This window comes from Vidua macroura, chromosome 13 (assembly GCF_024509145.1).
Source record: "Vidua macroura isolate BioBank_ID:100142 chromosome 13, ASM2450914v1, whole genome shotgun sequence".
NCBI classification, from domain to species: domain Eukaryota; kingdom Metazoa; phylum Chordata; class Aves; order Passeriformes; family Viduidae; genus Vidua; species Vidua macroura.
In genome coordinates, this window is record NC_071583.1 from 2,517,934 (window position 1) to 2,532,864 (window position 14,931).

Below are 14,931 nucleotides of genomic sequence, written 5' to 3' on the forward strand. Positions count from 1 at the left end.
CATTGGGTGCTCCTGAAGTCTGTGTTTTACCAGCTTCACTGATATTTGGCTGTTGAGCAAAGTTTCAAAGTCTAGAACAGAATACTTTTACAATATATGAGCAAGTTCCATTCATGTTCATCTCTGGTTATCATTAATGAGATTCCTTGTTCCAAGTTACTTGTTTATGTCCATATTTGTCATATGCTCTTTGTTTATAGTTAGAACTATTTCCCCTGCTTTCTGAAATAACTTTTAAATAGAATAACTATTAATAACTCAAACTAAGCAAGGAACAGCATTCATTAAACTGGTGTATATGTGACAATAAAAAAAAGATCACACGTGGATTAGATTCTTCCCCCAACAAGCCATGAAATTAAACTTAAAAAAAACACATTTCTATGTGGGTGAAAAGCAAAGAAATATCAGGTTTGAGCTGCCAGGTTTCATCTCTTCTTTTCTTAAATTTAATTTTTTTTCAACTAGTGTCCTTTTTACTGGTACCTGCACATTTTAGTGACATTTACTCACCGATCACCCTCAGCTCAGCATTGGCATAAATGGTGTCATATTCATTTTCTGCCACACACTGATAGAGGCCTGAGTCTGACAGATTCAGCATGGGGATGAGGAGAGTCCCGTTTTCTATTTGAATTCTTTCCTGATAAGAGAAAAACAAGGAAAAACATTGACAGAGCAGATGAGGGAACAAATAAAATGTTTTTTAGTATCACACTGATGCACTTGATCAGGATTCAGAGGCAGAAATGTTGTTTTCCTGGGAGCAATGAGGATGGGTGCATCAGAAATGGGATGTGCCCCTCTCTGTGTGGTGGTGGTTCTATTTCCAGCCCTCTGAGCTCTTCCAGCTTTTCAGGAAATCCAGGCACATGTTGCAGTAGTGGCTTTGGCCAGGTTTGTCCAGGTTTTCCATGTGTTTCCCTGCACTGCTGAGCTGGGAATCTGTCATTATCATTCTCCATGAAGGTGGCACAGAAGGAGCTACCTGTAGGGATGCTCCACACTGGGAGCCTGCAGCATCTTCCACCTGGATCCTGAGAGGCAGCACCTCATCCCTGGCTGGTGGAACATCAGTCCATCACCCCATCAGATAAATCTGATGGTGATAATCCCAGGTGATCAGAAAAGCTCCACAGGAGACAGAGGTGCTCCAGTAACAGGAACATTTTGAACATCATCACACCCCGAGACACAGAAAAAATGAGCCACTGGAAAAGCTCCACTGAAAACCAACACTTAAATTCCACTTGGAAAGCCCCAGGCAGCTGCTCAGAGCACAGGGAGAGCATTCTCCTCCAGGACTGGATTTCTACACACACCAACTTTCTTCAGCAATTCTGCTGAAATAGAGGAAGCTGCACAGTGGGTATATTTGGACCAGAGCGTGGAAGTTGGTGTATTAAAAGAAGTTTTACTTGCTCTGCTTTGGAAAACAGAAAAAAGCCTGTTTCATGCTGCAATCATAACTTAAAGCTAAATATCTTGTGATTTTACAATTACTACCCTCTGGAGACAATAATAGCTGTACTGCAAAGTGGAGCACTGAGGAGGAGGAGAAAAAAAACATTCCCCCAAACAGATGAGTTTGGAAGATACCCAGGGGGAATATAAATCCCATCACCAAGTGCAAGCTGGAACAGCAGATATCACGGGGGGGATGCTGCTACTCATTTAGCCTGGCCCTCCTGCCTCTGGAGCAGAAATGGGGGAGTTTGGAGTATCCAGGTAGGGGATGCACTCCAGTGTTTGATGAACAGCCACAAATGTCTCAAATGTATTTGTGAAGTGCTAAATATCTCTCACAGAATCCTAGAATGGGTTGGGTTGGAGGGATCTTAAAGCTCATTCCCTTCCATCCCCTGCCATGGCAGGGACACTTCCACTGTCCCAGGCTGCTCCCAGCCTGGCCTTGGGCACTGCCAGGGATCCAGGGGCAGCCCCAGCTGCTCTGGGCACCTGTGCCAGGGTTGCCCATCCTCACAGGGAGAAATTCCTTCCCAACATCCCATCTAAACCTACTCTCTGTTAGTTTGAAGCCATTCCTTGTGTCCTGTCACTCCAGGCCCTTGTAAATACTCTCTCTCCATCTTTCTTTCGTGTCCTGCAAGGCCACCCTGAGCTCAGCCCAGAGCTTCTCCTGTGCAGGTGAACAATGCCAGCTGTGCCAGCCTTTCCTCCCAGCAGAGCTGCTCCAGCCCTCTGATCCCCCTGGAGCCTCCTCTGGGCTCTCTGCAGCAGCTCCAGCTCCTCCCTGTGCTGGGGCAGGGCTGGGGCAGCTCTGCAGGTGGGCTCTCACCTGGGAGGGGCAGAATCCCCCCAGCCCTGCTGGGACCAGCCCAGGGCTCGGGGGGTTCTGGGGTCGGCACACACATCCAGGGCATGTTTTCCAACACCCCCAGCTTTTCCTTGGAGGTCTCCCAACCCTGAACTGACCCAGCCCAAGCCTGCTTAGCTTGGAAATGTGATGAGAGCACAGCCTGGGGCTGCAAGGCTGGTGTGTGGCAAACTAATTAACAACATTACATTACTTAAACTCTGATCATTTTTTCCGAGGCTCTCGCTACAGATATCTTTTGCATACTTAGCTTTACCTCCAGGCTGTTTGCTGCCCTCTCAATGCATTCTGTTTTCACAAACATCCTTTGAATACAAAACCCCTCTCTGAAGCAAGGCTCGTATTCCATCCTTATCCCCAATTCCCCACTGTTCTCTGCCGGCCCTTTTGAGCTGTGCAGACAAAGGGAAGAATAAAGCACACCGTGCAGACGAGCAGGGAGAACGCTGGGGTGACCAGCCAGGTGGTCAGGCAGAGAGGTTTGACAAAGATGACACAATCAGAATCAGCCCCAGGGTGAAAAGCATCTGGATGTTATTCTTCCTGGGAGAATTCCGACACGCAGGGTGCTGCGACAAACTGAATATTTTATTACATCTCCCTTGTACTTTCCCCTCCAAAGTGTCCATTCTGTCCATTGAGCAATAACATCCAGCACTTTGTTGCCTGAAGAATTGCATTTACAGCACTCTGTAAGTACTGTGAAAATGCTGGTTGAAAATGTGTCCGTGAGCGTTTCATTCCTCTTTATTGAAACGGTGCAATTGAAGAGTGACAGACTCTAAATATTGCTGCCTTCAAAGAGGGAGAAACAAGATAATCTTGCTCAGAAAAAGGTGACAATGACTACAATGAGCAGGTTCAGTAAAATTGCAGTCCAGGTAAATTCTGGCTATTTTCCCCAGATGGAGGTTGGGTCTGTTTAGGACTGATCCAGCAGAAAATTATATGGAAGATTGGACCCCACTCCAACTACTTAAAATAAGTACAACCAAATCAAATAACTGCTGGTTCTGCAGCCCAGCAGGTGCTAATTTAGCCCATATGTTTTGGAAATTCTCCTGTATGTGCTCTTGCTAGGCAGGAATTAATCACAGAATTATTTTTTTTTTTTCCATCCAAGTGAAAATGCCTCGCAGATGAGCCATCGTGTGCCCCAGAGATGTTGGATGGATGAGCCATTAAAAAAAAAAACAAAATAAAAAAGGGAAACTTGGCCTCAGCAGAATGCAAAGAGCTTCTTATCACAGAAGTCCTTCTCCATGAGGGTGCCACCAGCTGAAGGCTGGGGATGGATGTGCCAGAGCTTGGCCTCCCCAGGGATTGTGCCTGGAAGCTGGGCTCTCAAAGACCTGGCTGATGAAGGATCTGATCATAGTTCTCAAGTGTTTGAGCTCCAAACTTCCCCTCTCCTGCACTCCTACTTCCCTCTCCACTTGGTCCTTTCAAGTGACATTTGGCACTTATCCATTTTGGACTCTTCCTTTTACCTTTACGTGGCTTTCTTTGGATTATCCTTCTACAAAGCACAGAAAGCATTACCCCCAAAATTAGCTGATTTTCAGAGCTGACTGATTAATTAAGGTAAAGGATTGACTCAGCAGGAGAGCAGCACTCTGCATGAGACCAAAGCTCCCACCCAGCTCCTGATTTGGAGCAGAAACAGAAGAAAAGTGCAATTCAGTGCTGAGCATTTTGCAATTCCAGCTCTGGAATCCTCTTCCAGTCCTTTGGCATCCTACCAGTTCCCCAAACTGCAGATTATGTCTACAAATGTATTTCGTGTTTCTTTCACCAATTATAATTCATATTTTGAAACTTTTCTATACCTACAGCCATCTCTTGTAGCAATTAGATAATTCACATGAAGAAATTGGTGTTTTTTTTCTCTCTAAACTGCAATTTCATACATTTCCAATAAGGATGAAGTCCAAGAATTGAGGTTCTGTGTTGCAAAGAGTTCATGCTATTACATTTATTTTGATTAATCTTATTAATCCTTACCTATTTTTTGAAACTTTATTAATATACTCTAAAATTAATATAATGACTAAATAATGAAAAAAAACCCCACCAAATATATCAACAAAAAGATGAGGAAGAAATCAAAGGAGACAGGAATCTTACCTCTGACATGAGGGGCTGGCCATTTTTTAACCAGCTGTAGGAAGGGCTTGGTTTTCCTCTTGCCTTACATTCCCAAAATAAACTGTCATAGAGAGACAGAAAGGCATTTTGGATTTTTTTATCCCATTCAGGGGGTGCTGAAAAGAATATGCAAAGCATTTTAAGCAGGAGAAAAGTGATTTTGCTTAAGGCATGCTGCTATTAATTAATGAACTGAGCAGGGCTAATTAATATCTGTTCAACACATTTTTATTATACTGCAAGTGAATTCTGCACAATTCCCTGGCATTGAACTTTGGGGCAGGCTTGGGAAAATGTTAGAAATCAAGTGGCTAATGGGTAAAGAGTTTGGTTGAGATTTTATCTATTTTTAAGGCCAAAATGTGCAGAAATTGTGATTTTAGATGCCCGAAATTCAGGAAAGCACCAAGACATCTAATTTCTGCAAAGTCTTCTTCTAAAGAAATTCACTGAAGTGTAAAAGCAGAATTTGCAGGAATCACCCAGGAGCTCTGTGAGCAACTGAGCCTCAAGGGCTGAGCTGAGCAGGAATTCCCCTGGGCAGGCTGACATTTAGAGCTGCTGGCAGGCTAGAGGTGAGACCTGGGGAGAATAAATAACCCCTCATTCCATGGCAGGGACACCTTCCACTGTCCCAGGCTGCTCCAAGCCCTGCCAGCCTGGCCTTGGACATTTCAGGGATCCAGGGGCAGCCCCAGCTGCTCTGGGAATTCCATCCCAGGCCCTCCCCAGCTTCACAGGGAATGATTTCCCCCAAAATCCCATCCATCCCTGCCCTCTGGCAGTGGGAAGCCATTCCCTGTGTCCTGTCCTTCCATCCTTTATCCAAAGTCCCTCTCCAGCTCTCCTGGAGCCCCTTTAGGTGCTCAAAGGTCCTACAAGGACAGAGTTCACCCTGCTTAAAAGCATTCTAATTACATTTCATTTTTACTGCTCTCAGGAGGGATCGCACAAAAAGCAGTGTCCAGGAAAGAATCCCTATTTTTTGGAGACAGTCTTCCTCCAGAGGAAAACCCCCAGAGAACAGAAAAGGAGCAAGAGGAAATCAATTACAGAGATAATTCACCAGCACACTCCTAATATGACAAAAAAACCTCACGCCAAGGCTTCATGAGTGCTGTTTGTACATTGCTCTATGAACAGCTATTAATTAATGTACAAAGCACAGTTAATAAGCACATTGTTTTAGATTGAATTAGCTGATCATAATTTTATAATTGCCTGTGCTGTTATCAATCACGGCCAGGTAATCTACTGAACTTAATTTTAATGGAACTGCTTGATTGACGTGGTGAAAAAAATTAGTGAGCAATGAGAGCAAAAAATCTACCCCCTGAAAGCAAGGCAATAATGAAATATTTAAACCAGCAGCAGACTGTTCTATTCCTGGCATATATCTTGATATTAGCCATGGCTGCAGGAGCCTGGTAGCTTATCAGCAAAGCCTGCATCTCTTCATTAGAAGAGATTTACTTAAAAAAAAAAGGAAAATACTTGCCAGAGTCTTTCAACAGATGTTAACTGGAGGCTCAGTCTCGCTTGCTGTGATTTTTTTTCTCCTTGCTGTTATGTTTCATTTTCTTTTTTTGCTTTCTCCTTTGAAAGATTTATGAGGTAAAGAAAAGATCTCTCCTCTTATTCCTGTCCAAATATGTTGCTTTCCCTGGGTGTTAAGAGTTCCCCTAAAGAGACTTCATTCACCCTGGCTGTGAGGGACCATCCCATGGACTGGGGCTGCAGGGAACCAATGCCCACGGGAAGGAACAGGGACAGGGAGAAGATTCCCAGATTATCCTCCACTTTTAGCCAAGCTGGAAGGAGAGGGAGGAATGGGATGAGCTTCCCCTGCTTTGTCCTCATGTGTTTGTGGGACAGCAGAGGAGGTGAAATCACCTTCAGTGCCACAGAGCAAATCCCAAATCCTTCCCTGCCCTGTGTCTCTGCTGGACACTGATCCCTGCCCGCCTTTAATGTCCACACCCATGCACAGGGATTCCTCCCTGCCTTTTATGAACATTCCCAACTTCCCACACTTCCAATCTGAGCTTTGATGTAAAATACCTCTATTTGCTGAGGCTGTAGCTCAGTGAAGGTCACTGAGAGCCCCCAATCAGTTTTTAATCAGCTTAACCTGACGTGCACTTTCTACCTCCAGGAAGGGGCTGAGAGACTTCATCTGCACAACACAGCAGAACACCATCCTGCTCTTCATTGAAAACCAAAATTCACTTAATCTGCTTACCATAGACAAGTAATTGACCTCTTGCAATGTTTATTCCTCGGGTGTTTCCTGCGATGCACTCGTAGGAACCTTCATCTTCCTGCTCAACGTTGGGGATTTCAAGAACTGCCCCGGCCCTGTTGTGTTGGATTTTCTTTGCCAAGGAGCTTCCATCAGACCTCTTCCAGCTGATACTTGGGACAGGACTAAAGAGTTGTATTTATTGGAGAAAAAGGGACAGCATTGGTTACAGCAGAGGAAAAAGAATGTAAAATCCTTTCCTGAGAGTAGCAATATTTTTTAAAAAGAAAGAATTTCTAAGCATGACATACAGAGATTCATGTAAGACTGAGTTTTTATAGCATGTCCAATTTATTTAGGAGCACAGGTCCAAAGTGGGATGAAATCCTCAGCCAATTCTATGATTTTTCCTTGGGCCAATTTGTGTTTTCCCCTTAGTAACTCTTTCTTGGGGCTCAAACCTGTTTTTAAACCCTGTGACACTGAAGCAATGACTTTGCAAGTCCAAATAAACACCACAGAAGTTCTGAATTATTGACTGGTTCTCCCAGCAAACAAATTCCCTGTAGGTATTTTCATACCCCAAAATAGGAAATATTGGCTGAGATTTCAAAAGTTCTAAAAATACCAATAAATCTAAATATAAGAAATGGGAGCCAAGGTAGAAGAAAGCAGACAGAGAATTGAGTGAGGAGAGGAAAGAACAGAACACTGAGGCTGGAAAGAGATAGAGACAAAAAAGGAATATTTCTTTTTTCATGTTTTTGAAGCTTTCTATCATTTTCATTTATATTTGGATCAATGTATCCCATACAACACAAAACAGTGAAGTGTGAAGGCAGCTATAAATACATCTTGGATTTCTGGTAATATCACAAACCATAGCAGCCTCACTTTCATGATCTATTATGTCACCAAAACACTTTGAAATATTAATAGATTTCACAGTTGTTTGCTGTTTCTGCAAACTGAAGTTGCTTTTTCTAACAAATTCAATTTTGAGCTTTTTACAGGGGCTTTGGCTAAATGCTGACTTCTTTTCCACTGGAAGTAACATCCACAGCAACTGAAAACACAATTTTCATGGAAGTTACAAGTCCTTGTTTCCAGTCTCCAAGGTCCCTGCCCGCAGTGCTGACTTACAAAGGATTTATTCCTTTTTAGCAGAGACTGTAACTGCTCACACCTTAAATTATTTAAGTTCCAGTTCTTGTTTATTGAACAAAGAAATCAAGTCACAAATACAGAATGGATTCATTTCTTAGTAATTCAGGAAGTTTGGGCCTGATTTCTGCATTTTGAGTCTGCGTGTCTGTGATGTTCACAACTTCCCTCTCAGCAAGAAGAACCAGGAGTTGGGAGAAATGTGAATTCTCTGAACAATTTCCTACAAACAGGAGTGACTGGGACATGCCAGATATTATTAACCAGTCCAAGGGCTGCAAAGCAAAACTGAGATTTTATTCTACTTTTCCCCATTTTGGTTCAAAAAATTCTAAAAAATTCCAGATCTTTCTGGACAACAGCCACAGTCACCACCACCTTTGTTAACTGTCCTTTCCATCAATACCAAAAGCTATTTCAGATGTTGTTCAATACCATTCCTTCCTAGGGAATTTATAAGGGTTTGTTTTTCCTGAGGGAGCTGTTAAAAGGTGCTGTCTCCTCCAGAGACCTTGGCACAGAATCACAGGGTCATTCAGGCTGGAAAAAACCTCCAAGACCATCAAGTCCAACCTTCCACCTGCTCACTAAAGCATCTCAGGAGGTGCCACACCTACTCGTGGTGTGAAGCCTTCCAGGGCTGGTGACTCCAGAACTTCAGTGTTTCACTGCTTTTTCAATGAACCAGTTTCTCTTAAAATCCAACCCAAAGCACTCCTGGTGCAGCTGGAGGATGTTGTCATGTCAGAAGAGCCCATCCCCACCTGGCTCCAGCTCCCTTCAGGTGTTTTCAGAGAGCAATGAGATTTCCCTCGAGCCTTCTTTCCTCCACACTAATGCTGCACGCCAGCATTCCTGCAGGATTTCTCTACAGCCAGTTAGTTTCAGTTATTTATTCAGTTATTTATTCAGTTATTTATTCAGTTATTTATTCAGTTATTTATTCAGTGATTATAAAGCAAGGTACTTTTGGCTGTTTAAAAGGAGCACAGCTCTAGTGCAGACCGAGCCTGGCTCATGACTGCCGTGCTCCAGGCAGGAAAAACAGCCAGGGGAGCTTCCCAGCCTGGCTGGGATTGATCCACAGCAAGGAGAGCATGGCTGGCTCTTCAAATCCTCCTGCATATTCAACACTGGAGGAGCAGCAACTGTGCAGCAGCAGCAGCAGCAGCCTGCAGAATGCCAGGAGCATTTAACCACTTGCTTTAAAGGCGTCTCTTCTGGATTTAATTTTATTTCTTTTTTATAACAAAGGGATTAAAGGGAACCAACAGCCATATGGGAGAAAAAAAAAAAAAAAAGCAATAATTAGATGCATTCTGCCACCTGAAAGAGCTTCATCTTCAGATTTCCCATTCTCTCAGCCATTTGTTTGCTCTCAGCTCTGGTTGCTCATGAACGAGGGAATTCTGTGCTGACACCAAGGCCAGAGGCAGTGCTAGGTGGGAAAAGGCTCCTTCTGTCAGCTTGGCCAAGGTTTGAGCAGAAGGCATTCCCCTGATCTCCTTCTCCACACCACAGACCTTTAATCACATCCTTGGGGATGGCTCAAGGCAAGCTCGGCTCATTTTTGGCCAAACGTGAGGGTGTTTGACACTCGCTCCTGGTGCCAGCTGAGCAGGAGGACAGAGAAACCTCATCAGCTTTGCTGTGTTTAAAGACAACAAATAGTTAACTGCACTTTGTTCTCCTGCCAGGGAGCCTGGATTTTATCAGGAGAAGGAATTCCTGTTTCAGGACAGCAGCTCCACCTGAGCTACAGGTAAAGGAGAAGAATCTGGCAGGATCCATAACTCAGCCAATTCCACGGGATGGACCTTCCTAGAGAATATCTGCATTTCTCCATTGATGCCTCATTGCTACAGAATTCCCAGCATCTTCAATCACTGTATTTTGCACAAAATAGGGGTGTTTTTTTTCGGCTGGTTTCACTTTTTTCTGCTGCTAGTTTCCATCTTTATAACCAAATCTCCTAATAGCAGCTCTTACTCAGGCCATGTGAGACCTTTCAAGGTTAAAAAAAAAAAAAATAAAACCAGTTTGATTAAATTGGGTTTTGGGACAAACAATCTATTTAGAAATTGATGCTTTAAGGAGTGAAACTTTCCTTTAGAAGTAGGCAATTGTGTATAAAACCTAATTCAGCCTTGTGAATTTTTGTGGGATTGTTTTGCATGTTCATATTCCTTGGAAGGTCAGCGCCTGTCATTGCTGCACAGAGCAGCTTTGGGGTGGCCCTGACTCTCATGGGCTTTTCTGTCATTCAGTCCCTTCCAATAACCAGATTAAAAATATTAACTGCTTGGGCCTAAAAAGTTTTGGAGTACACGAAGAAACAATGAGTGCACTTCCCAAATTTATTACACTTCATACACAAAGTCTGGCTTCCTCCTGAGTAAATAAGAAAACAGTGCATAAATATGAGAGTGTCTTAGTACATAAATCTGCAGTTTATTTGAAACCTTCAGAGCATCCAGGAGCACTAATTTAATTTATATTCCACCATACAGGCAGCAGAATCACAAAACCATAAGTTACTAACTGGGAAAGAAAAGGAGATGGAAAATATTTTGTGGTTGGTGACAAGTTCTTGTCACAGCGAACGCGAAATTAATTTGTCTGCAGAATTAGAACCCACACCATGAGGGAGGTTTCACCTTTTTTCAGCAGAGATGATGCATTGGGACCATGCCTCATCTTTTGTCCTGTGCATCTGGGGGCCCTTCAGAGGGAAATTCAATCTGCATTTGGGATAATGAAGCCCGTGGTTCGTTAGATAAATGAGCCCGAGCTGAGCTTTGAAAGCTGCATCACTGCTGACACCAGGGAGAATTAGGATCTGAGGAGCACCATAATTAAAGCATTTAATTTTGGATCCTCCTGATGGATTACCTGAAAACAGCAGTTTTCTGCAAGGTGTTGAGGCACAACCTGAGCCGTGTGAGGGGATCTGCTCATCCCTGAAAGGACAAATTCAGGCCTTGCTTTGGTCAGGGATGGAAAAGGGGCGCTGGAGACTTCCCTTGTGGTGCCCAAAGTCATCCCCATATCTGGGATTTCAGAATCCCATAACTGACCCTTTTAAAGCTCCTACATCAACAACTTGAGAATACACCAGAGGTGATGCCTGGGATTTTTATGTAAATTTAGTAAAAATGGTTATTTGGAACCCCCTTGGAGATGTGTGATTATCTCCTTATTCCAAGAGCTGCTAGGAAAAAAAAACCCTTCTGTGAATACATTTAAAGGAATAGGTGGGAGCTTCCCATGAAAAATGAATATTCTGGGGTGAAAGAAATCTTGTTTTATATTATTCACATATGCTTTTTACAACCTCAGCTGGCAACAGCCCATCTGCAGGGACTGTGAACTGATTATTTCCCTTTCTTTGAGAAGGGAATGAAGAAAAATATAAACCACAGACAGAGTTCAATAAATATGTGCACCAGACATGGAAACTACTTTGCTTATTTTCATTCCAGGGGCTATTCTTATTTGTGCAACAGAAAAAAAAAAAAAAAAAAAAAAAAAAAAAAAAAAAAAAAAAAAAAAAAAGTTATTTTGAGAGAAATCCACAGAAAGCAGCACAGTGTAACTCAACTGAACATAATTCTTTCCATGGTGCTCAATCCCCTGAAAGACAGGGAACAATAATTTGGATATATGGCATGATTAATAGAGCTTGATCCAAACCAGGACTTTTAATCCTGGCATAATATTAAACACTGTCATCGTAATGAATATTGGTGCAGAACACAAAGTCTCATCTCTTCTATTAAACCGCCACAGGCTGCAGGATTTGAAATAGTGGAGCCACTATTTCATATTTCAGTTTTCCCTCTTTCAAAGGATTAAGTATAAGGTGCAGTTTTTTGCCTGTTTAGATTCATCAGAGAGCTGCGCTTTATCTTATAATCCCATCAGAGCGAGCACTAATTTGCTTTTCAAAATCTTCTGGTTGTGGTGTCTGCTCTATAAAATAAGATTCAAAGTCAAGGACTGGCCTGAGATCCTTTGTCCGTTTGGGATCCATCCCTCCAAACCCTCTTTCCAGGGAGAAATGCTTATTTAACCCCTTGTCTTCCTCAAAACAAGAAGAATTTCTGGGGCTGGTAGATGATTTGTAAAAGTCCTTAGTGATATTTTAATGTGAAGTGCAAAAAGAGCTTTGCAACAGGTCTATGTGGCATGCACCTACCCCAGGGTGCCTCACAGGAGCACATTTGGGTGACTTTGAGCTCCCCCACGTTAAAAAAAGGCATCTTTAAGACGTTTTAAACCAAGTTTTAAACTCATCCACGAGCCTGGCCTCTCCTAGCTGCATTTGAACTGTGGAAGTGCCTTTTGAGCGAGGCCCAATTGGTGTGATTTGCTGTTCCACACAGAAAAGGGACGCTATTTCTCTAAATACCACAAAACTACTTTCATTTAAGCCTTTTGCAGCCCAAAACCCCAGCAGGTTGCCTATGATCTGCCTTCAGCATGAAAGATTTCTGCTATTCACAGTGCCCAGGCAGCAGCAGCCGCAGCATTGTCGGAGCCAGCGGCCTAACAGTGTGAATATAGAAAATTATGGATAATGGGAAAGCAGTTCTGAAACCTGAGCGAGATAATAACCACCGGTGCTCGTGGCAGATCAGAGGTGCAGCTCAACAAATGCTGGGCTGAATTGATTTTAACATAAACAGACAATAGCAGGGGCCAGGGTTTTAGTGGAGTTTGGGAATCTGAAGGTGCTGCTGCATTTAGATGGTTCTGCCTGCAATTGCAAACAGTTGGAGGCAGGAAACTTCCAGCTTTTCACAATGCCACTAATCACCTGCATACCTCTAGAAATCTGGCCTTATCTAATAAGTTAAGAGTGTTTCACCTGCAATCTGTTTTGCTTGCTTTATTCACATCTAAGTGCCAGCTCTGGAATAAAGCTTTTCCACTGATGGGCATGTTGGTGAAAAGGTGATTTAAGGCTCTGTTTAGAGAGAAAAAAAACCCCACAGACTGAAACCTGTGCGAGATATTGAACTTCTAAAAAAAAATTTAAGAGGAGAAATTGTGAGAAATTCCCCAGTATCACCACCCAAGAGCCTCTGCTCCCAGGCAGCACCTCCAACACGGGGTGCACCAGAGAGTGTGTGCAAAGTGGATTTTGGCCGTGGATCCCTGGTATTTAAGCAGGATAACTCCAGGGAAGTCTGGCTGCACTGCTTTCAGCTGCACATGAAGAAGAAAATCTACATTAAAGCTGCATTAACCCTCTCAGGCATTCCTAAGCACTGCATAGAAGGGTCTCCCTGAGGGATCTCATTATCCATATGTCCTTTCAGTCCCCTTTTTTCTCCTTAAGATGTTCTTAAAATGGCAAAATCTGTTCATTACATTAACATGACCCATCTTTGCCCCTTCACTAAGATGTCAGTGCCTTGTACATCTCATTTCCAGGTTTTTTTCCTCTATCATTGTTCAGTGCTTTCCATGCAACAGATGGAAATAAGAAATGACAACTTGAAATGTAAAGCCTGCACGGACTAACACACAATTAAGGAGGTATTTAAAGAGAAGTAGCTTGACAGTATTTGGGAAAGAAAATCAGTTTTACCAAGAGTGCTAAAGTCTGGTACTGCTTTTGGGCCAAAAAAAAAATGCATATGCCTTTAATAAAAATTAGCTGTATTATTAGTTTGTATAGAAATCTCATCTGAAAGGCAAGGCCATTTCAATCTTATTAACTTTTTATTTGCTTTATTTTTCTACTTGCCAGCCCAGGTTCCAGAGGAACATTTGATTAATTTGTGCTGTCTGCAAGTCAGGCTTTTAACCTCTGGGAAAGCTCTAAACACTTTAAAAGCTTACAGCCTTAAAATGGATTGTCAAAGTGAACTTAAACTAAATAGAGGTCAACAATCTCAGGGTTATTTGGGCTTTTCCAAGGATGCTCAGTGGAAAGACTGGGGTTTGTGGGCTGGTTACAGTGATTCAGTCCCCCAGCTGCTCCCTGAATGCAGAGCAGCTGCCTGAGCCACCACTGCAGCTGGGAACAGGCACAGCAGTGCAAGAAAACACAGGAAAGTGCAAGAAAACACAGGAAAATGCAGGAAAGTGGATTTTTGGAAGGAAGGGCTGCTGCTGGGTCTTCCCAGGGCTCCTCAGCATCGCTTTGGAGACAGGAGGGTCAGGAGATGCATCCCACATACTCTTCAAACATAACCTGAATCCCCACGTTTGCTTTTTAGCAATGAGAGAGCCCAGAGGAGGCTCCAGGGGGATCAGAGGGATGGAGCAGCTCTGCTGGGAGGAAAGGCTGGCACAGCTGGCATTGTTCACCTGCACAGGAGAAGCTTTGGGCTGAGCTCAGTGTGGCCTTGCAGGGCCTGAAGGGGCTACAGGAAACCTGGAGAGAGACAATTGACAAGGGATGGAGGGACAGGACACAGGGAATGGCTTCAAATCGAAGAAGGGTAGGTTTATATGGGATATTAGGAAGGAATTGTTCCCTGTGAGGATGGGCAGCCCTGGCACAGGTGCCCAGAGCAGCTGGGGCTGCCCCTGGATCCCTGGCAGTGCCCAAGGCCAGGCTGGACAGGGCTTGGAGCAGCCTGGGATAGTGGAAGATGTCCCTGCTGATGGCAGGGGGTTGAAACTTGGTGAACTGGATGAGCTTTAAGGTCCCTTCCAACCCAAACCAGTCTGTGATTCTGTAATGTCACACAAGCACAAAAACCATTCTGATTTCGATATCTACCAGGGGTGAGGGTGCAGTTACACCGAGCGCTGTCACCTGGAGTCAGGTCTCATCTCAGAATCAAAACTACTCTCAGGAGAGAAAATCTTTGCTCCTGTTTTCCCTCCTTTTCCCACATTCCCTCCCCCTGCTTCGAGCTGCACCCGCGTGAGCCTCAGTTACAGCCCAGTGCTCTCTCTCATTTCCTTGGGAACACACGGCACAGAAACAATCAAAGCAAGGTTAAAAAAACCCATACGATTCACATATCCCCTTCTGACCAGAATAATTCTAACGTGAAGGGAGCAGTGTTAAATCCCA

At 43.6% G+C, this 14,931-nt stretch overlaps 1 protein-coding gene across 1 annotated transcript in view; it reads right to left on the minus strand.

Annotated features, from left to right (window-relative positions):
- The window catches only part of LOC128814001 (contactin-6-like), a 125,554-nt gene that overhangs the window by 34,137 nt on the left and 76,486 nt on the right, over window positions 1–14,931 (minus strand). Inside the window, exons 8-10 of the mRNA XM_053989503.1 lie at window positions 6,729–6,913; window positions 4,466–4,602; window positions 514–643 (exon numbers count right to left, since the gene is read on the minus strand). Coding sequence (XP_053845478.1) covers window positions 514–643; window positions 4,466–4,602; window positions 6,729–6,913 — 452 coding nt within the window. The remainder of the gene's footprint in view (window positions 1–513; window positions 644–4,465; window positions 4,603–6,728; window positions 6,914–14,931) is intronic.